Raw genomic sequence first — 21,766 nt, 5'->3', positions numbered from 1 at the left:
AAATTTCTCAATTTCCCCTAGGCATAGCAAGGTACTAAATAGATAGCTCTAACAAGCATTGGTGTCTCTTTCACTTACTTCCCCTTCAATCCAAAGTGAAGACTAACAAAAATAAATTTAAAGAAAAAGCAAAGCAAGGACATATTCCATTTAGCTGAAGGGCACTGGGTGGAGAATTTTCCTGAACGTGTTACAGAAGAGCATCTTCTCTGCAAGTCATTCTAAAATAGGGAAAATTGGGATGAGGTTATTGTTAGGGGAGGTTGTGTGTTGTCTTTTTTCACTCGTATGGAGCCAACCTTGAAGACGGCAACGCTTGTGGACGACTAGAACTGATCTTTGTGACGGGTTTTGGGCACTAGATGCCAACACGACGGTTGACAAAGGGAGAGTCACAAAACGCAGCCGTTAGAACAGGTAAAATTCAGGATTTTTTTTTTAATGGATTTTGGTGCCTTGTAAGTTGAATTATCAGCTACACATGGCAGTAACCTCAGTTTTAAGGGAGGTTCTCCAATAAGCGGGGTACTGCAGTCTCACCACGATGGCAGCCGGCACTTGAGAGCAGCAGGGGCCGTTGCGGTGGTGCTGCCCGTCAGTCCAAGAGGGAATTATCCCCAAGAGGGAATCGTCCCCTCACGCGGCGCTCCCGCGGCCGCTCGGGACCCCGACCCGCCAGGCGCCGCCGCTGACCCGGAGACCGTGACGTCACCCCGGTCACGCGGGCCTCCCTGGCCAATCAGCGTGCCCCGAGGGCCCAGCCCGGCGGCCCAATCAGGAGTCTGGCCGCGTGGTGCGTCACTGGCCGAGCGGCGCGGGCCGTGGCCAATGGGCGAGCGCCGAGCCCCGTCCGCGCTGACGTCGCGGAGCGGACGAAGGAGCGCAGGGCGCGTGCGCGCAGGTTTCCGTTCCCGCCGGCGCGCGCGCGTGGCGGGCGCGGGAGGGAGCGGGAGGAAGGGAGCGTGTGGGGGCGCGAGCCGGCGGCACCGGGCCCGGCGCGAGGCGAGTTTCCCGCTCCGCTTCCCTGCGGGAAAGCCAGGCGGGGGCAGCCCCGCTCCCTCCCTCCCCCCGCGGCCGCGGGGGAGCGGCCCCGCCCGTGACGCGAGGGGCAGGGCCGAGCGCCCGCCGCGCCTCGGGCCTTGTAGGCCGCTGTCGGCGTGACTCGGCCGGGCCGCGTCGGCCCACCCCGCGCTCAAGATGTCGGCGCAGGCCCAGATGCGCGCCATGCTGGACCAGCTCATGGGCACGTCCCGGGACGGTAAGTGCCCCCTGGCCGTGGCGAGGCGGGGAGGAGGGGGCGGGGCCGCCGCAGCCCCGGAGGTCACGGCGGTAGCGGGCGGGCCGGGCGGTGTTCGCCGTGATTGGCAGGCCCGAGGCCCGTTCCCCGCACCCCCCGCGGGGCGGGGCTGCCGGGGCCGGCAGCGGCGGGATGGGGGGAGCCGGGCAGCGCCTCCCCCCGCGGAGTTGTCGGCGCCGGCCGCTGTCCGTGGGCCGCGCTGGCGGTCCTGCTGCTGTTGGAGCCCCGCTCCTGGCGGTGTCCACGGCGCGCTGCCTTCCCGCGCCGTCGCCCTAGAGGGGCACGCAGGCTGGCGAGATTCTGATCATCAAGGGGAGGACACAGCGAGCTAAAGAATCCCCCCGATCCAAGAGTCCCTTCAGTAGAGCAGGGTGGGGTTTTGTGTCGTTATAGTTTTGTCTGAATTCTGGCCCAAACCATCGTGTCAGTCAGCAGGCGGGTATGGCTGTTGCTTTCTATTTCAATATGCAACTGACCCGAGTGGACAAACTCTTTTAAAAATAGGCCCTAAACAGCCAAGTAAAAGCTTAACACCTGGAGGCAGTTGTACCCAGAGAGAGATGCGAGGTGTACGGTCAGGTTTCAGGTCGCTCTGCGATCTCACAGGGAAGAGTATTGCTGCGTAAAGCATCCCGCAGTTCCTGTCGGGGTGCGTGGCGCGGTCAGCATGAAAGTCTTAACCGGCACCTAAACCCAAATAGCTGGGGGTGCTGCTAGAAAAGAGCAGTTCCAATTATGCTGTGCGGTTCTTAACTTACAGACAAGAGAATACTGCACCCAAGGGTAGGCAGCAATTAGAGATAATTTAAATGTTCTGCATGTGGTATTCATACTCAGTCTGTACTCACTCTTGCAGACACGTTCCATTTGTTGAAGCTTGGTGAATTAACGCCTACCTGTTTCCCCTTGCACCGAGTAGGATGTGGGAAGTATCAGGACCTTGTATGTCCTGATCATCTCTTGTGGCTGGGCTGATGTGATATGACAGCTTTTTTTAGTATAATCTAGAATTTTGAGTAAATGTAGATGGTTTATGCATACTCTTTGTATCATGACTGCTTTCTGCTGAGTTCTAAATTAATGTTCTGCAAAGATTGTCTTCCAGAGCAAGGGTGTTGAGTGAGTTTTCATACAGGATCTAATTTGGGGTGGTTCTGTCTTGCTCCACAAGATTTTTCCAATACTTCCTGTTGTGACTGCCTATGTCTGAATGCTTGGCAAAGTAACATTGTGCTTATGAAACTCAAGTTTTCCTAGTGCTGGCACCCAGATTGCTGTCTCAGTGCTACCCTAAGACTACACAGAAGGCTTAAGGGGGGTTGGAGGAGCTGTTTCAATTTCTGAAGGTATTTTCTGGTGATGGTGGGAGAAGAGTGTGATTTACTTGAGACAGCTGCCCAGAAATGTTAAGTGACTAAAATCTAAACCAGGAAAAGCCATTTCAGGCTATATTTTCTCTGACTTTGTAAGAAGGCAATTTTTGTGTTGATTATTGTATACCCCCTCATGCTTACCCTGTAATTCCTAAACCACATGTGCTGAACTGTTCAGAAACTAACTAGCTAGAAAGGAAGCATTTAAACAAAATGGGCAGGATGGAGAAGGGAAAGGAGAAAAGAACATTTATAAGACTGGCTTCCATGATGGGATTGAAGATCTCTGTGTAACATCGTTCAATTAAAAAAAAAAAAAGTTCAGTGGAGCTGGAGCATCATTTAAACTGAATTGTACACAGGGATTGAAAATTAATCTTTTTTTGCAGAGTTGATACTTAAAAAATCCAAGGCCAGGCTCAAGGTCATTGAAATATGCTAACCTTGAGAACAGTGGGGTTTGGAGTCATTAGGTTTCTTCAATATTTGTATTTCATTTGACAAATAGTCTATTTCTGTTGACATGCAAATTGCAGCTTTTCATTGAAATGTGCAATTTTTTAAATTTCTTGGTAGATCAGAACTTTATTTCACCACTTGTCCCCATTGCCTTTGATTTTGCTTTGCCTGGCAGCACAGTACAGTTTAAAATGCAATAGAGTTTCTGAAAAAATAATATTTCCTGGGCAGTGTTTTTGTTTTATATTGTTCAATATTATCAAAGGACTTCTTAGTTTTATACTTCACAAGGTCTGGCAGCTTTTTGTTTTGTCTTGTTCAGGGTTTTTTTTGAGAAACCTAGAATATGAAGGCTTAAATTTCCCATTTTAGAACAGGTAGATCAAGGATTTATCTCTTCAGTGGGAATAGAAAAAACTCAGATTTAAAACCAGTGGCTGTGCCTGAATATATGTAGGGGTTTTTTTTTCCCCTTTTAGGTTATAGTATCATTTATAAAAAATATGCTCTGAAAATGTTGCTGAATATTCCACAGTGAGATGCTCAAACATGGTTTTAGGAGATGAGCTGTAGGCTGTAATTTGTGGGACAGTGTGCACACTCATTATAACTGGTGTCCCTAGGGCCAGAATGGAAAAGCCTGGAAGATGTAGTGATTAAGTGTTATGATGGATTTGGTGTTAAGCTCTGGGAACACCTAGAAAGCACAGTATTGGTCACAGTGATTCAAAAAATACCTGCTAAACTAAGAATATTAATGAAAAATAATCTCTGTTAGAGAAGAGCCTCTTGGCCCAGTGCCCCCTGCTCCGTGCTTGCCTTTGCACATGTGACAGACACCTGACAGAGAGCGGAACCCAGGGCACTTGGCAGGTGCTGCTCGGCACTTGCCAGTGAGCTGCAGTTCTTAGAATACATCTGGGTTATCTGAAAAGCAGTTGTGTTGGGGATGTCAATAGAAATAAATGTCTGAATGGCAGGAGTGGTTCTTTGACGCACCTGGGAAAAGCATTTATTAATTATTATATAAAAGCATGTGGGTTTTTGAAAGTACATTGTGTATTACCTAGGTTAATCTTCTCTTGCACACTTTTCTGATAAGTAGAAAGCTGAAATGAATGTGGACTGTGCTGAAATGAATGTGGACTGTACCGAAATTAAAAAAAAAAAAAAAAGTACTTTTCATTTGAATGCTAGTAAGAAGCTGGGATTTTTTTAATATAGTCATGACTGCAGGCTGAAAAAACATCTCTGAAATGGCATTTCATACCTTCTACCTTCATATCTTCATACCATATGGCTTCTGCCATACCTGGAGAGGCTTTAAATATAAATTACTGAATATATAATGTGGGTTTTCCAAATACTGAGAAATAAGTAGTGCCTGAAAACCAGGTGCTAATCTTATGTACTTATATATTAATATTTTTGTTTTGGTTTTATTATTAGCACATAAACTAAAGGAGTTTTTATTCCATATGTTAATAGTTAAAGGGTTAGTTCAAGTTGAATTTTTTGTTGTTGACCAGAGCTACAGGAATTTGTAATTGCACATAGAAATGTGTGACTTTCATTTTTAAAAATACTGTTTCTCCACTGTAAAATTGTGTAAACTTTTTTTTAATAGTATGCTTGGGTAAACCCTGCTTTTGCCATCCCTATTCCAGAAAACAGGAGCGAACCTTACAAATAGGATCATAACTGTAAATTGAGTCACAAATTGTGTGAAATGTTAACAATTGATATTAGTATCCCCAGGACTGGTTTGTTTTTGGGTCCTGTTCCCCCCCACCGAATATAGTTTAAATGGGCAGAGATTGAAAAGTTTTCTGTAAAAGGCCCGATGGGAAGGATCTCAATTTGTCTTGAATCAGCTTATCTTGCCCAAGTGTTTTAATTTTCCACCAGGTCGGTTACGTGCTCTGCCTTGCTGCAGGAGTGAGTGCTGGAGTCGGCCTGAGGAATTGTTTGGAAGCAGAGGGTGAAGCAGGATCATTCCTTGTGACAGTAGTGCAGACACAGCAGATCCCAATGGCCCTGGTGCCAAACAACATCTTGAAACTTCTAAGACTTGACTGTTGCAAAGAAATGTGATGGTGGCTTATGTTTTTAAAATAATTGCCACCACTTCAAAATTAGACTGTACTCTAGAAATATGGAAATCTAGCAAAGTTAATTAGATTCTCTAATGAGACAGGTGAATGTGTGCATGCTTCTGAGACTTACATGTGGTCATGGAAAGGTTCTCCAAAGCATCCTAACAAGTACTGTGCTATGTGACTATCAGAAAAATCTCTGGAGCCTTCAGACAGAAGCTGTATGTACGAGGTGACAGTCAGCACCTCCTTTTGTTTCACCTGCTAGCTTTTTGAGCTGAGCTGCTGTGTTTGAAATCTTTAACTCAGGTCTTCAGCTGTTACTAGCAAACACACTTTTCTTGTTGTAGATCATCTTCTTCTGCCTTTGAAGTTTGTGCATATTTTTGCACCTGTTGCATCCATCATCATAACTGGTTTTTCTGGGTTATCCTTAGTAGTGGTTAGTAATGTGCAACTTTTCTGTCCTCATTGAAGTGACACTCCTGTGCTTATTTTAGTCATCCTGTGTTTGGTGGTACACCTTTATATGGTAACAGAGGTGTAATCCAGAATTTGTAACCTGTTTTTTAATCTCTTTGTTCTAGTATGGGATTATTGAAGAATTTCTGTGTACTTAACAATGGGTGGAACATTGATGTTGGTATCTGCAGGGTTAGGTAGATTTTGGTTTCCACTTTGATTTGAGGTAGAAGGTGATATGTGTGTTTAAACTTTGATAGATCTTTGTTGAAGATTCTGTAGCCATTTGTGTAGCTGCAGGCTGAGAGCCAGGCTAGGGAGCCAAGAGACTCTTCTGAGAGCTCTGCTTTCAAATATATAGCAGCAGCAAAGTCAGAGAAAAATATCTCATATACAGGAATTTCTGCAAAACCTCCCCAAAGTGTTGAACTAAAAACAGCTCAGAATTCTCAAAGTAGTCGCAACACACAAACTTCATGAGAAGGTGTTTTATTTGTCAATCAGGAGTGGTCATATTTTAAGAGCAATGACTCTGTTTAGTGAATTGTTAGTATTTTCTGGCTTTGTTATAAAGTTCTGATAGCTTAGACCTTATAAATTATAGGAACAGTGAAGGACTTGAATTATTCTGTACTTGGGATACTGTCTAAATTGGCATTTATGAAGGAGCAAATGGAAAGCAATTCCTATATTTGTTCCACTTGTCATACATTAGCTATAGGATGGTTTCATTATATTCTGCATTTATTAGTGTTGCTTCAGTTGTGTAAAACAGAAGCAGTCCTGGTTAGAAATATGTATTATTCTAAAAGTGTTAGGATCAGGACATGTCCAGTGTCAGTGGCAAGAGTAACAGAATTAGCTGCCCATTCACTGTGCAGCAGGAACAGGATCTTCTGTTCCTGCATAAGCCTCAGTTAAATAATGGTGTTGGGTACTGGTTAGGCAGGAATTGCTCTGCGGGTGGAATTTGATACAGTTTTTAAACACATACTCCACCCGGTTAGTAGGTCTCTCTGAGTAAAGCTTTCAGAGTCCCTTGCCAACATGTTGGGACTCATGCTTTAAAAATTTCAGTGGAGGTTAACCATTTTTTGTTAATGTATCTTAATCCAGACAGTCAACAGCATGAAAATGAAAATTCACTTTGTTTCCTTTGCATGGATTGCACCACTGGTTTACAATTAGAGGTTACAGTTGGATTATAAAGCTCATCAGTGCTTTGGGGTTGTTGACCAGTACTGTATTAGGGTACATCAGAATTGTACGAGATGCTGGATCAAAGAAGTCATTGTTCCAAGCATGTTACTGTGCTAAGCATTGTTGATGCATAAGTGTTCATTCTGCTGGTTTGTGATTAAATTATACTGAACAGGAATGAAATTGTGGTGGCTTGATAATAGATTAGACTTGGAAGTTCAAAGTGAGTTGTGTAGTACAAGTGCATATTGTAAGCTTAACCCTTGGATGTTCTTTTATCAGCAGTATGCACTGGTCTTGAATATTGATGTTAATTCTGTACTCGGTATGTTTTATACAAAACAGAAAACTTCCTTTAGAAAGTTTGCATTACTGCCAAAATCTCTTGAATATTTGTGTATCTTGTGTGCAGTTTCCATATGCTTGTAAAGGATATGAAATGTGCAAGTATAGATGTTTCTTGGGTGTTTTGCTTTTTTTTCTTTTCAGTTCTGTTTCAAAGTTCTCAGTTTACCAGGAAAGTAATCTCTTAGAGAAATGTGGTTTGGGACAGGTACTTAAGTAAAATGAAAGCTGATGCTTCTTGGGGAAAATTTAATTTGTCGTTTCTCCATATAAATTTTATCCTCCACATGATTTTTCATTTAGTGGAAAAAAATCTAATTGGAAGCACAGGGATGGCCTACAGTAATAGATGTTGACTCCTGGTAAATTACTTTCATTTTTTTAATGAGCGTAAGTCTTAAAGATCAAGTAGTTGGATATTCTGCTGTTCTTCAGAGGCAGGGTTAAATAAGCTGCTATTCTGAGCTAATTTAATTATTTACCTATTAAAATAGAACTTGTAATAAGGTCTGAAATATCAGTGATAGTGTCTTCTTCATAAATGCTCAAGAACACTTCTAAAACTTAGGTGACTGCAGCTACTTGTTGCCTGGGTGTATTATTTTCTTATTACAGAATATATAAAACTTTTTTTTTTGTACTCAGTATTTAGATTTAGCATTCAATTGTTTGTTTGACAATACAAAGAAGGTATCAACTTCCCTACAGTTTGACAAGCAGAAGTATCATCTTGGTTACCTGCTGCATTGCAGAGGTCCTTGGCTTAAGAACACATCTGTTTGTGTTGTTTTAGTTCTTAGAAGGCATCTGCATGAATCTAATTTGCTGTAGGCAGAGTGTCAGGTGCATAGTGGATCCATAGATTTTACTCTTCCCACCCCACCCCAGCAACCTATGTAGATCCCAGGCCATCACCCCCTCAGCATGATTCCTCTGTATGTCAGCAGCAGAATAAATCTTCTGACTTTGCCAAGAAGTGTGCACTATTTAGGAATATTGGAGCTCACAAAATGCATGAAGAAACAAAAGCATTTTTTTTTCCCTGAGGCTATCAGACTTACAAATGAGCTGCAGTCACTATTATAATGTGGTATATGACACCTTTTCCTTTTAAAAAGACTTTTCTTTCTGAAACAGCATGTATTAAAAAGAAATGCAAATGTATAAAATTGCTTTTTGTAGAAAAGAAAATGCAGATACTCCAATCATATTTGTAAGGGAAGCTTTCTGAAAGGTTTTTAAACGCTTGAATAAAGGCACAGTGCAGAAAGAGTGAATGTTTAAAATATAAATACAAATGTGTAAAGTATTCTTGAGGCTGTTGTTGATCAGCTGCTGCCACTTTTTTTCCGCCCTCTATGCTGTCTTCCTCAGGCTGGTAGTTGTGATTATCATGCTAGCCACTTGGATGAAAAAAAGACTGTATTTCAGCTGTAGTATCAGTACTTAGTTGTGGTAGATGTGTGGAAAAAGCTATTTGGAGGTAATGTCTGAAAATACTGTTTGCCAACTTTACTTAAGGAACCTGAGTTTTTCAGCAATTTTCTGGTCTTGGTAACACCTTGACTCCTGATAGGTTAGTACTATTAGGCCATCAGCTGTGGGGTTTTATTGAAGTACTTTATTCTGTTGATGTGTCTTTATATAGAAGAATCTTACAGTCAACATGTATTTCTAGATGCTGTGTTAAAATTGCTGGCAGAGTCTATTATTCTATACAAACTGAACAATCTGGCCCCTTGTTTTATTTATAAAGGTTCAATGTATCTTTGCCTGCCTACATCAATCTGCAAGGGAGTGTCAGAAAGGCCCCGCATTCGCCGAGCCGTGAGTTATCAATAACTTTTCAGATGTGTTAATGAATGTGGAACAAACGCAGTTATGTGTTTAAAAAAATAAAGATCCACCTCCTAAAAGGAAGGGAAAAAAAAAAAAAAAAAAAAAAAAAAAAAAGAAGTGCAAAACTCTTTATTGCAGTAGCAGGCATGATTACAAAAGGATTACTCTAAATTTTAGGTAGGTATAACCAAGCAGTAAGGTTGCTCTCTAGAAAACCTATTGTTGAACTGCTTTGAAGCTCTTTGCTGTGTGAGTTACAGGTTTTACCTTTTGTATCCTGCAGGCAAATTAAGCATGTGTTGTTTATGAAGGCTTTTGTTTACTCAATAATCTGAAACATGGCCCATCTGAAAATGTTATATATTAGCATCCTATCCATAGAACGGATATTTTTAAATCTGATTACATAATAGCAAGAAAGGTTTGTCTAAAATGATATGGGTTTTTTATTCCTCTCTGTAGTTAACCTCAGTAATGAATATGGCTTCTTAAATTGTTTAAGAGACTCAAATCTAGTTTAGAGTTTCAAATCATGAAGCCATAAAAAAAACTTCAATAACTGCAAAACATATCTACACTCTTTAAAATATTCGATGAAATGGAAAAGGCTGCCATCTGAGCTCACTGTATGTCACTTTTCTCCCGGCAGCCCTTCTTGCTTCAGTAATTCACCAGTAGGTTTTCAATGATAAGAGATCATATCAAATTGTTATGTTTAAAAAAAAAAAAAAAAGGCTGCATCCTTAGAGAGTTTGAGGTGTTTTATCATGCCTGTGTTTTAATGAGAAGAGCCATTGCAGGGATCTCTTCTGAATTTCAAACAGTGACAATTATGTTATGACTCAAAGGGAAACATGTTCAGCCCTCATCCCCAGAATACCAGCTGTTTACTTTGTTCTGAAGACTTCAGGTCTTGCTTCAAGAAGGGGTTATTTAAACTCACAATTGGACCTCAGTCTGGTCAGGTTGATGCCTCTGCTGATGCAGGAGCTGCAACCTGCCACAATGAAGATACAATTAAGATGTTCCAGCCCAACAAACTGCATGTAGAAGAAAAAGGAAAAAAGGTTTATCATGTGGAGATATGCAAACACCTCGAAAATATTTTGCATATCGAAAATATTTTGCATATAGGCTATGCCCATATGTTTGACTCATCTTTTTTTTTCAGGTTTGTAAGCATTTAAAATCATTCTTCTGTCAACTCTCTATGCTACTCCCATCAGATGTTAAAGGGTGCATTGCATCCAAGAGCAAAATCATAAAATGAGTATCAGGTGGGATTTGGTGAAGACTCAATGTGTATCATTTTGTGTTTATGAGGCTGCTTTGATATGCTAATTCTTGCCTAGAAATACATCACTATTTCATGCAAAGTCTGAACAGAGCATTATATAGCTCATTTAGCAAATGCTATTGTATCAAAGTGATTTTAAGCTAATACTGACTTTCTTGTTTCAAGCACTTTCCCTGCTGCATTTTTGAAGGGGAAGTGTCAGAGGATTTTTAAATAGCATTATAGAGCATTAAAACACATTTGTGTTTTTGGTGTTATTTGACAAAGAAGCATAGCGTGTTTTGAGTTCTAGTTCCCATAGACCTTCAGTATGTGACAGGGCACTGTTAACGCTTTGCATGTAGCCTGCAGAATGTGTCTGATTGCTGCAGATTTCTGACCTGGAATGTGCTGATTTCTATATTGCAGGTGACACAACCCGTCAGCGAATCAAATTCAGTGATGACCGAGTGTGCAAGAGCCACCTTCTCAACTGCTGTCCTCATGATGTGCTCTCTGGAACTGTATGTAGCTAAATCTCATGTTTATTTAGATAAAAGTGGAGAAATTGAATGATATTTGTTCTTTGTAGTATTTCCTTAAATGTCACGATTTGCAGGAACTATCTAGCACTCTCTGGTAGTTCAGAGGAACTGTCATACACAGCTAATTTATGGGTTCTGAAGTTAATTTTTAGAATTCTTCTGTTCTATATGCTAATTATTACCCAAATTTCATCATTTACTGTAACATGAAATGCCACATAATGTTACGTACATGAATTGCACTATAGCAAAGTGGCCTTACAGTGGTACAGTTGCAAGTAATAGAAAAAAATAAAATATATTGTATGCATAAGTTAAGAAGTAACTTTCTTAAAAATGCATGTTGTAGTGGGAAAGTATTCCACATGTATTAGTATAGAGAAGTACAGAGATTTTCTCTCTTTAGAAGTACTTTAATGAAAATAATTGAAAGTTCAAATAATTTAATTTCTAAAAGTTGAGATCAGTTTAATATGATAGTGACACTATACAATATCCAGTTACTGTGACATTGTCATAAATTCTAAAGTAATATTTAATCTTCATTTATGGCATATTAGTAACTCATTTGACTTGGGCTTTTATGGACGCTGGAGAAGAAGTTCCACTAACTGAGCATAGGAAACAATGGGCTTTGACACATGCCAGTAGTTTTATCAGTGTTCTTGTACTTTACCTTGTGATCCATGTTTAAGGTAGCTTATTTTTTGTGAAAGGCACATGAGTAATGTTTCATTGATTATTTAACCTAATGTTTGATGATTAGAATAATTGATAGAGAGATATAGTATGATACAGAGTCCCACTTGCCTTCTGTTCTTAATGCTGCTAAGGTAGCTTTTTTCACTGATGTTGGCACATTTTGTTACCCTTTGGCCCTGGGGAAAATAGGTGCTGGAAAATCTGTCTGAAGGATTATTTGGAGCAGTATTGTGTATCAATGTATATATAGTTTTATTTTGAATTGTTTTGTGCATTACAGTCCAAACAAAATGGGGAAAAAGGGAGAACACTGTTTCTTTTCTCCCATCTGTTATGTTGGATGGTGCTTTGGTTGTGTGGTGAGCAAAATAACTCCTGCTTGGGGGAGGTTTGTGACATACTGCCATCAAAACATACAAAAGCCTTGGTCATAACTATAAAAGTTATAGGTGTCGTGCAGCAGTGCCTCTTACACTGCAGGTCAGTTGTGTAGGCTGGGGCAGCTGACACAGTTTAAGACCTCACTAGAAGTTTTCTTCAGCCTCATACCAGATTCTGCTGCAGCTCTTTGACACTAAATGAAACTGCTTCTTTAGAGAATGAGTCTTTGCCTTCTTCATGAAATTAGCCATCATACCAGAAAATGTGTTCCACAGTGTAAATGTGGGTGCAGAAAAGCAGTGACTAGTTTAATCCTTTTAGTGAAAGTAAAAAGGGGAGACAGGCTTTACCTGGGCCGTGTGATGTTCTGCTCTTTGCCTGGTCATAGATCTGCAGGAATGGACCTTCTCTCTTAACAGCAGTTTTTAAAAGGGCAGGAAGCATGGACTCTTACTGAACAGTTTGTCACTGATTTAGATAATGACTGTGAAGTTTTCTCCAGAGTTTTGATTAGGAAGGTCTTGATGCATCTTCGCATTCAAGACCTATAGTAACAAAAGTTGAGTGATTTTTTTTTCAAATTCAAGTCCCTGAATGCTCCTGAAAGTGTAAGTTCTCTGGGTACATTTTATGAGGTTAAGTCTCTACATTGGCTAGATTATCAGTAAAATACTGGATATGAATTGTCTTTTGTTTGTCATAGGATGATCTACAATTCCTAGGTACTGCTCGTTACTGTTCCTGTCTGCAAAATGCAGACTTCTGTACATCTTTAGTCCACCCACTCTTTCAAAGGCACTCAAGGAGGACATTCACAGATAGCACAAGACAAACAAAGTGACTCATATGAGTAGGCCCTGTTATTTTAGTGTGTTCTTTCCCTTAATGGCCAAATTCCCAAAACTCTGCAAAGGCTTTGATTTCCCTTGACAATAAAAACCTGTGTTCCTCAGGTTGCAGTATGTATCGGTAAAGGTAGTGTGTGTATACTTTTTTTGTTTAGGGATTTTATTTATGGATATGTTTTTGTGCTGTTAAGTTTCTGGCTTTGTAGACTTGGAAATTTCAAGACAAGCAGTCAGAAGTGTCTGTCTGGTGGAGGTGATTTTGTATTAATGATCACTTGGACACTAGTTTGCATATATAAGTCAGTGGTTTAAGAGTTTGCTCATTCATTTTGAGCTGAAAATTTTATAATGAGAATTTAGTAAGACTTTGTAAATCTTGACTGATTAGACACTGAATAATTTTCCTACTTAAAGCTAGCAAATTTTTTTTTTTTTCCTTACAGGGTTAACACTGTTACTTTTATCCTTAATGATTGCCGATGATAGGATTTGTGAGTTTTTTGGTTTTTGTTTGTGGGTGTTTGGTTTTTTTCTTTACAAAAATGTTTGCTTATCCATATTATGAGATTGGGGACTGAAGTTGTATACGTAGGAGTCAGATGACTTCCCCCATAAGGGTACAAACGTGTTAAGCAATATTCTCTGGATGTAAGTAAGGTCTGTGCTGTCTTCTGCAGGTTTTACAAGATGTGTATCCTTTCTCTATCTTTGTATATTTCTGAATGAATAGCAGAGTACTAATGAAAATGACAAGGTAGGAAGATTTAAAACTAATATCTTTAATAAGGTTATTATTAAGTAGCAATGTCCTGAACAGTTGTAACCCAGTAGCTGTCTTCGAAAATCCCAACACTTCTGCATTAATCTGGCTTTCAAACTTGATTGTGCTTCCCTGATGAAAAAAGTTTCACAGATACTATATGTGGTCTTGCAAATGATGGTTCAGAAACTATCTGCTCAGTGAATTAACTTTGTATTTAAGTGTATTTGTTGAGAAAATTTACTTCTTGTATTTCATTTATTACAGACCTGAAAATAGTCTCTGTTGGCTCACCCTGCAGTTAAGCATATCTTTAGATGCTCCTAAATTTATTGCATGCAGCTCTTCAGAACTCTTACTGACTAAAACCACATTAATCAAGACCTTGGTTTAGCAATATACTTGAATACATTATTAACTTTAATCTTATTAGGAGTGGAATTCAGCTCTAGATTAAGATATCTAAATTTAGATTTCAGCTGAGGAGCTGCATGTTAAAGATTGCACTGAAGTCAGAAGGTATCTGGACAGTGGAGCCTAGGAAAAGATGGATTTCACCTGCCGATGGGTATCCCTCTCACAGTGGCCTGAATCCATTTAGGCTCACTGAAAGTACTGTCTATCTTGTTTTACTGTGTAAGAGAAGTTTGGATAGTTCACACTTGTGCAGATAGGTGCTAGTAAGGAGTTCTAATCTATAGTTTATTTATTTGGCAGCAGTCCCACTGGCTTTGCAACTATTTGCATGCTTAAAACTTGATGTTGAGGTGTGACTGTGATTTTATATTGTACTTCTAGAGAAAACATTCGAAGCTGTTAGAAGGCATTGTGTCTGAGGGTATCAGCTTTTCAGTTCAGGACTGATTCAGTCATGTGAACTGCTTCAGCTTAGCAAATCAAATTAAATTAGGCTTGCATAAGCTACCTCCTTTGAAGCCTTCAACCCAGTGGTGATGAATTGTAAAGTGCATTGTTGTCCTCTCAAGTGATCATGTCAGTCTCCTGAAATGTATTCTTAGTTTCTTCGGCCAGCATCAGGAAGGTGAACTGATTGTACCACGTTCCATTTTAATGGGTTTAATTTATTGAGGTGAAGGGGTGGTCGTTAGTTTCTGCACGTTTATCAGCCTCAGTGTTAATATATTTTACAGTCAGGCAGTAAGAACAAATACTATGTAAACACTCAAATATCTCATTTGATAATAAGAAAGGTTGCTGATAGTTTCGGTAGTGAAGAATTATTCTAAGAAGTTGAAGTCTTAAGTAAGCATATGGTTTCATGGAGAAACATTTTTTTTAAAAAGTATTATACTTCAGAAGATACCTGGAATTCAGTGGTTACTACGGACTTCAACTTAATAATTTCTGCATCATTTTTGCTCAGCATTTCTTTCTTGCTAGTGAAGTCCTACAAATTTAACTATTAGTGGAGTCAGAGAACTTAAATCCCCTTCTAAACAAGTGTTGCTTACAAAAAAGATGGGGTTTATCACAAGTCTAGAAATCTGTTCAAAGTAAAATGGTTAGTACAGCTGAAGAATGAGTTCCATAATAAGGAAGATTTCAGCCAAGAGTCTGTCTTCAGCTTCTTTTTATCAGTAGTAAGTGTTCTCATACAGACCCTGGTAGTGCCTTGACAGTTTGGCAAAGGAAGAGGTCTGGTTCCTCCAATATCAATTTTCAGCAACGTCTGATCTTTCTAAGCAAACAAACAAACAAAAATTCTTCTCTTGCTGAGTGTGAACTGCTTTGGTATCTTTATATCTAAAAATAAATATCTATATAAACACTGCCCAGAGTATCTTCTTTTAAAAACCTGTCAAAGATACCTGCTGTTTTTAGAAGTATTTGATAGTTTGTGCTGTGTCACATTTGGCTCAACATCAGCCCTTTGTGTTTTAAGTACTTTTAGCTTTTCTGTGCTCATTCTGCCGTTTGTATAAGGTATTTTCAGTAATCAAATTTCTGATGCCAGCGGAACACAGCGGTTGTAAAAAGTGCCAAAATGAGAATTTTGCTAGGAAAGTAGGTAGCTCAAGAGCTGAAAAAGAAAAGGGGAAAAACTTCACCTTGATTTCACATTCCAGAAACAGCATCACATCAGAGTTTAGTTTCCTATTCAGTTATTTGTCAGCTACTCAGAGTGCACGTTTATTTAGACTGTCAACTCTACAGACTGTCTGTTGCCAGATCCTTGGCCAGCTCTTCCTTTTCATCTTATACTTAATTCATGTGGTATTTTTTTTTTTTTTACCTGATTTGATTGAAGCAGCACTATGTGAACAAAAAGTATGTAATCCATATTTTTTTATTATACCAAAGGCATTCTATGTATTTTGTGGATGGGATGACAAAAATGATTACTAAATCATTTCAATACAAAGTTTTTTGGGATGAAAGACCAGTTTTATAAACCTCAGCTCTGGCAAACCAAGCAGCTTTAATTGCCCATCGAACACAAAGAAAAAGGTATTGCAAAAAATGGTCAGCAAGTACTAGAGGGCACTAGTTTCTTAAGCAGAATTCAGCAATAACAAAAGGATGTGATTTCCTAGACTAATCTTCAGCAGTAAAAGACTCTTCTCTTTGCTTTTCTTCAGGTTTTCATTTCAGTAAAAGTGCAAAAAACTGCAAAAAGACCAAAGCATGGCTTAGCTTACTCAATGAACTTCACTTATGTCTAGTTTAGGGACTTGGATATTTTCACCTTTCTTTGTTTGTGTTGTTCATCTGAACTGCTCTGTAAATCACTTTTAAGTAGTGTAAGTCTGCCTGAAAGTCAGTGTACTGACAGTGAGGAACAGTGTTTGTTCTTTTTAAGCCTTCCATTAACTCAGTGTCTGAGCATGACTCTCCCTCCTAGCCATCTTCTGTTTCAGATGTGATTGATCTTTAAAATGGCAGAATACCAATGCTTGTTCTTTGTCTCTGGGGAGAGGGCATGTTTTGGCACCATATATTGCAAGGTGGACTTGTACAAAAGGAAAATAATGTGTCTTACTGTATCTTCTGTCCATTTTCATCTGCTGCCCATCTACTTTGCAGCTACCCATGAGCCAAATTATAGTACAAGCTGCTTTGTGCTTGTTAAGGTTCTTGGCAGTCATGATCCAACATAGACTTTTGATGGTAATGAATCATCTCCAAGATGAGTTGTCTTTGCTTGATGTTGCGTAACTTACACCAGCAGAAGTGCTTTGTAGCCTGTTTTTGTGTTTAATATGCAAACTTATTTAAGAGTTTTAAACGTGGTGGGTTTTTTATGTCTCTACGTTGGGGTTTGCTCACGGAACTTTTATGAAGGACATTTTGTAGTAATATTTCTGTGAAGACTTTCAAAGGATTACCCAGGACTAGTGTTGGCAGTGTTAAGGAGCAGTTCCAACAACAGTGTAATTTCTTCAGCAGCAAAACTAATAATAAAGAATCCTTTTGTGTTGTACCTGCTTTTTTCTTGCTCTCTGTTACTCCACGTGAGTATTTATCAGGCTGTCCTGTTAGGTCAGAGGGGGGAAGGAGAGCCAAAATTTCTTCTGTTGTGATTGAGGTATCTAACAAAAAGGAATCCTCTATAACATACTCCTTGTCCCTCAAAATTTTCACTAACATTACTGAATGTTTTCAATAGCTTTTGAATTTGCCATCTTGATACTGTAAGAGACCCCAGCTTCTTGAGTCCATTACTGTCTTGTCCCCTACATATTGTCAGCTCATTGTTTGTATGGCTGCTCAACAAGTTGGACAAAGGTACACTAGTGAAAAATTTGCCTCTGTGTTAGGTTTGCTAAGATATTTTTTACCCAGTCACTACCCAGATGGTGTTCAACAGCACAGGCAGATGAGCCAGCATGGAGTGGGTCAGCACAGGAATAAGGGGAGGATAGAATGTTTCTCAGTAATAATGCTGGCTCAGACTATTTACTATCCTTTCGGGCTTTGGATTTACAATTCCCAGAAAGAGGCAAAGAAATCAGAAAATGTACTGTTTTGTGGAGGTTAAATCCAATCCAAATAGATAGAAAGAAGCATAAAACACATGTAAAGTGTCACAATAGTGTTACCTGAATTCTGGAGGTTTTTAGTGTGTGATGTAATTTTATTTCATGCTTTTATTCAAAGTGTATACAATTGTGTCTTAAAATAGTGGAGGATTTTGTGCTGTGGTGGATGTGTTTCAGGCTTTTTATCATTGTATTCAGACCTATTGAAGTGCGTCACTGACCTTATCTGTGCTTTTATAACTTAAGTGCCTCACTTCAAACAGAATTGACCTTGAGTTTCAGTTGAAGACCTTATTCAGTACAAGAGATGAATCAGCATGAAGTCAATTTTTTCACAATTTTAGGGTAATTTTCAAGTGTATAATTTTCAGATAATTTTTAAAAGTTCTTTCATATTGCTCTCCTAGTATTTAAGTACTTTCCAGAAAAAAATGCTTCAGTTTAAATAACATCAGCATGACTTGGAAAGAGACATCTATAATACATTGCTCAGCATCAAGGTCTTTGTGGATTTGCATCAGTTAACAAAATTGCTGAGGTCCTGTATAGTTGCAAAAGGAAAAGCTAATCTTTTCCTTTATCATTGCAGTCAGATGTTCCCTATTGCAATCAAATGTTTTCCAGAAAACATTTAGGGTGGCTGAAGGGGGTTTAAATGAATGCAGTTTATGAAAAACCTTTTCAAGTTCAAAATTCTTTATTTTACCGATATGGGGGTTTTTTTCTCTATCTGAAACTTCTTCATAAATAAACCAACAGCTTCCATAAAATTACTTTAATGGTTTCACTGGAAGTCTAAGTAAAATTTGAGAAGACTAAAATAATTGGAGTTTATTTTACTATACTTACGAGGCTTGGATTGTTTACTAAAATCCAAGTATTTTATTTATTAAAAACAAACAGAAACCCAGCAAAACCTTCACTCATTTGGCTTGCAGGACGTTCTGAGTTAACATTCATCTTCTATTTACAAAACTCACAATGTAAGTTATTAATTATTTTAGATTAGGGTTTTTAATTGTTATTTAACTACAACAGTAACAACTTTTTCCATCAGAGTTCAGTTTTCATCATGTGCTTTTAATGTTAAGAAAGGATTAATTCTTCTTAATATTAAGAGAGCAGTGCCAAGAGCAGACTTAGTAGAAACTGTGCTGGTTTCAAGTAAGCTGGTTTTAAGATGTAAATAATAATCACTTCCAATGATTATACATCAGTCTGTACTTTTGCTGAGAGGCTGCTTTGGGTTCACTTTTGTTTCCATTACAAATTGGTTGGGGATGGTGGTTTAGGTTTTTGGTTTGGGGGTTTTTGGTGGTTGGTTGTGGGTGGAGTTTTTTAATTTGTTTTTTGTCAAGTGCATCCTGCTCTGTCTTGGTCACCAGACTTGCCATGAACAGACTGAATTAGAATTTTTTGTGCTGTCTTCTATGCAAAATTCAGTTTAAAAAGGTAGTTGTTACCCAGTAAGATTCTGGGCACTCTTCTCAGTGACATTGATAAGTGATGCAGCCTACTTAATTTTTACATTCATGCTTCCTTCCTGCCCCTTCTAGTACAGTTTTAGATTACAACTGAAATATCTGTTCTTTTTCTTCCGTGGTTCTTGAACATAGTCCAACATTCAGCTCATCTTCCCCCATTTGCAAAATGTTTTGCAGGGATTTGACTTTTGGTTGTTTTACTTGAAACACTTTAAGAATGTTTTTTAAGCAGCACTTACAGTTGTGCTGTGGTTGTAGCTTTCAGATGATAAATATAATGGGAGCACATTATCGTGGAGTGTGCAGACAGGTTTAGGTTGAGAATTTGGCCATTTAATTGCCCATTGTTTTTGTGGAACTTGGCTGTACTACACTGTTAAAGTTCAATACATGATGTTCCAGTTCAGTCACTTTTTTGAACTTCCAGTAAAATAGCATTTTTTGCAGGCATTAAAGATACTTTGTTATGCAAGCAGCCATCATTGTAAGATAAGCTGTTCATTCTCTCTGCTGTTATTTCCTGGTTCATGCACGTCTATCAAAGACCTGGTATCATGTTATAGCTTTGTTAAAGTCTCATTACCACAGTGGAGATATCTTGCTTCAGAATATTTGACTGTTAAAGAAAATCTTTCTAACCTTATTCCTTGTGTTACTTCTGAAAAGTTAAACCACATTGCCTTTGTCTTTTCAGAGAATGGACCTTGGAGAATGCCTCAAAGTGCATGACCTGGCATTAAGGGCAGACTATGAAATAGCATCCAAAGATCAAGATTTCTTCTTTGAGCTTGATGTATGTATTTTGTCTTAATGGTGGAGAGAAAACATTAGTTTGTGTACTGAGGTGGATAAATTGAGCAATACATGTTGAGTTTTGATACAGACTGAAGGAAGACTTTTGAAAAGTAATTTTTTAAAGAGACAGACAAACTCTTGGCACAGTTACATGAAAGATATTTACCTCTTCATGATTATATGCTGATTTGTCTTGGTAGTCATCTCTAGACAGAGCTGTTAAAAGCCTCTCAGAGTTTGATAAACCTGGGTGCTGTCTTAGTATTGTCAAATAGCAAGCAAATGTTTAAGCTATGTATGCTTTGAAGATAGTTTTAAATTCTACACTTAACAAAGAAAGTCATTTGGTGTTGGAGAAAACAAATCATATACTGTGTCTCCATACACTATAGTTTTGTTTTGAAATCCCAACTAGGAAGTTAGTCTTTGCTAGGACAAAAGCTATGACAATGTGTAGACTATAATTTTTTAAAACATTTGTATGAATATGTGTGATTAGTCAGCATAAACTGCTAGATTATTGTTTCACTAATTATTAATGAAATCTTGTGAAAGTGAAGCATTAATAAACAGAAATCTTATAGCTAGTGAAATATTTATATTGTTGACAGCATTGATCCTTGTTCTTACTGATGTTTTAGGCAATGGACCACCTGCAGTCATTTATTGCAGACTGTGACCGGCGAACAGAAGTGGCTAAGAAAAGACTAGCAGAAACTCAAGAAGAGATCAGCGCTGAAGTTGCAGCTAAAGTAAGTATGTCAGACAAGTTACTGCTGTCTTTTTGGTGGCTGGTTTTTCTAAGGAGCCAGTTTCAAGTTTTGAAAATACATCAAATCTGAGAATTCATACTGAAGAAGGAGAAAAAGTAATACATTTTCTCTGTCCTTCCTAAATCTGCCTTTAAGGCACAGAAGAGAACAGAGGAAAGAGACCTTTCTGATATCTTTGACCTCAGGAAACTTGACTCTGAATCCATGCTACAGAAATATTAGTAATTCTTACACTTTTTGATCCAAACTTCATCTATAAAGTAAACAAAATTTATGTCCTTTTCTTTAGATCTTTTTTGAATGAAGAAAACCCTATAATTTTTCTGCACACATATATTCAAATGCTATGAGGAATGGTTGTACAAATATTAATTTTTCAAGACTGGTATAGAAAATAGTGTGAATTACTTGAAGTTTTCTGAACAAAATTGTCTTCTGGAATTTTACATAGACTTGTAACTTAGCCTTTTTCTGTGTTTTTTGCAGAGAGGCATTTTCTGTTTCACTTCTAGCTGGAGAAGTTCTCTCTGTGTGTTTCCTTTCATTTTTTCCTTCTAATTTTCATATATCATAACACAATAGTAGTTCAGATTGTTCTCCATAATGAAAAGTATTTTCTGTGTTAAGCCTTTTCTTATCTTTTAAGGCTGAAAGAGTTCATGAATTGAATGAAGAAATCGGGAAACTGTTGGCCAAAGTAGAACAGCTTGGAGCTGATGGGAATGTGGAAGAATCTCAAAAAGTAATGGATGAAGTGGAGAAGGCTCGGGTAAAGAAGAGAGAAGCAGAAGTAAGTTGATTGTGTAAGGCTTGAGGGGATGGAGAGGGCAGGGTCAAATATTAAATAGCTTGGCCTCTGTGTATTGCAAGACATCTTTGTCAATTCCTTAGTTAATCAGTACATATAAAACTAAAGGAATTGCTTTGTGGCATCCTGTACAGTTAAAGGTTCTACCCTTCAATACGCTCCTATACCATTAAAATTATACTTCCTCCCACAAATGATTCATTTATCTTAGTTTGGCTGTATTGGTCAGTTGTATCTGTGGACACTACATTTGTGGCTGTTATGGTTACACTGACTTACCTGGTTTGGTCTCACAGCTCTTACTGTGGCAACCCTGTTGTAA

General features: G+C 38.8%; 1 protein-coding gene across 3 annotated transcripts in view; it reads left to right on the top strand.

Moving 5' to 3' along the window:
• Window positions 1-875: 875 nt before the first annotated feature.
• The window catches only part of LUC7L2 (LUC7 like 2, pre-mRNA splicing factor), a 28,917-nt gene continuing 8,026 nt past the window's right edge, over window positions 876-21,766 (top strand). The window contains exons 1-6 of one of the 3 annotated variants that reach the window (XM_056481870.1): window positions 1,157-1,258; window positions 8,989-9,059; window positions 10,777-10,871; window positions 19,763-19,861; window positions 20,505-20,615; window positions 21,283-21,426. In XM_056481870.1, coding sequence (XP_056337845.1) covers window positions 19,766-19,861; window positions 20,505-20,615; window positions 21,283-21,426 — 351 coding nt within the window. In that variant the 5' untranslated portion in view covers window positions 1,157-1,258; window positions 8,989-9,059; window positions 10,777-10,871; window positions 19,763-19,765. Of the gene's footprint in view, window positions 1,259-8,988; window positions 9,060-10,776; window positions 10,872-19,762; window positions 19,862-20,504; window positions 20,616-21,282; window positions 21,427-21,766 lie in introns of all 3 variants that reach the window. The other 2 variants (XM_056481868.1, XM_056481869.1) reach the window with 2 other exon arrangements.

Source organism: Oenanthe melanoleuca, chromosome 1A (assembly GCF_029582105.1).
Source record: "Oenanthe melanoleuca isolate GR-GAL-2019-014 chromosome 1A, OMel1.0, whole genome shotgun sequence".
NCBI lineage: Eukaryota > Metazoa > Chordata > Aves > Passeriformes > Muscicapidae > Oenanthe > Oenanthe melanoleuca.
Note: the sequence above shows the minus strand (reverse complement) of the source record. Positions and strands in the feature narration are given on the sequence as shown.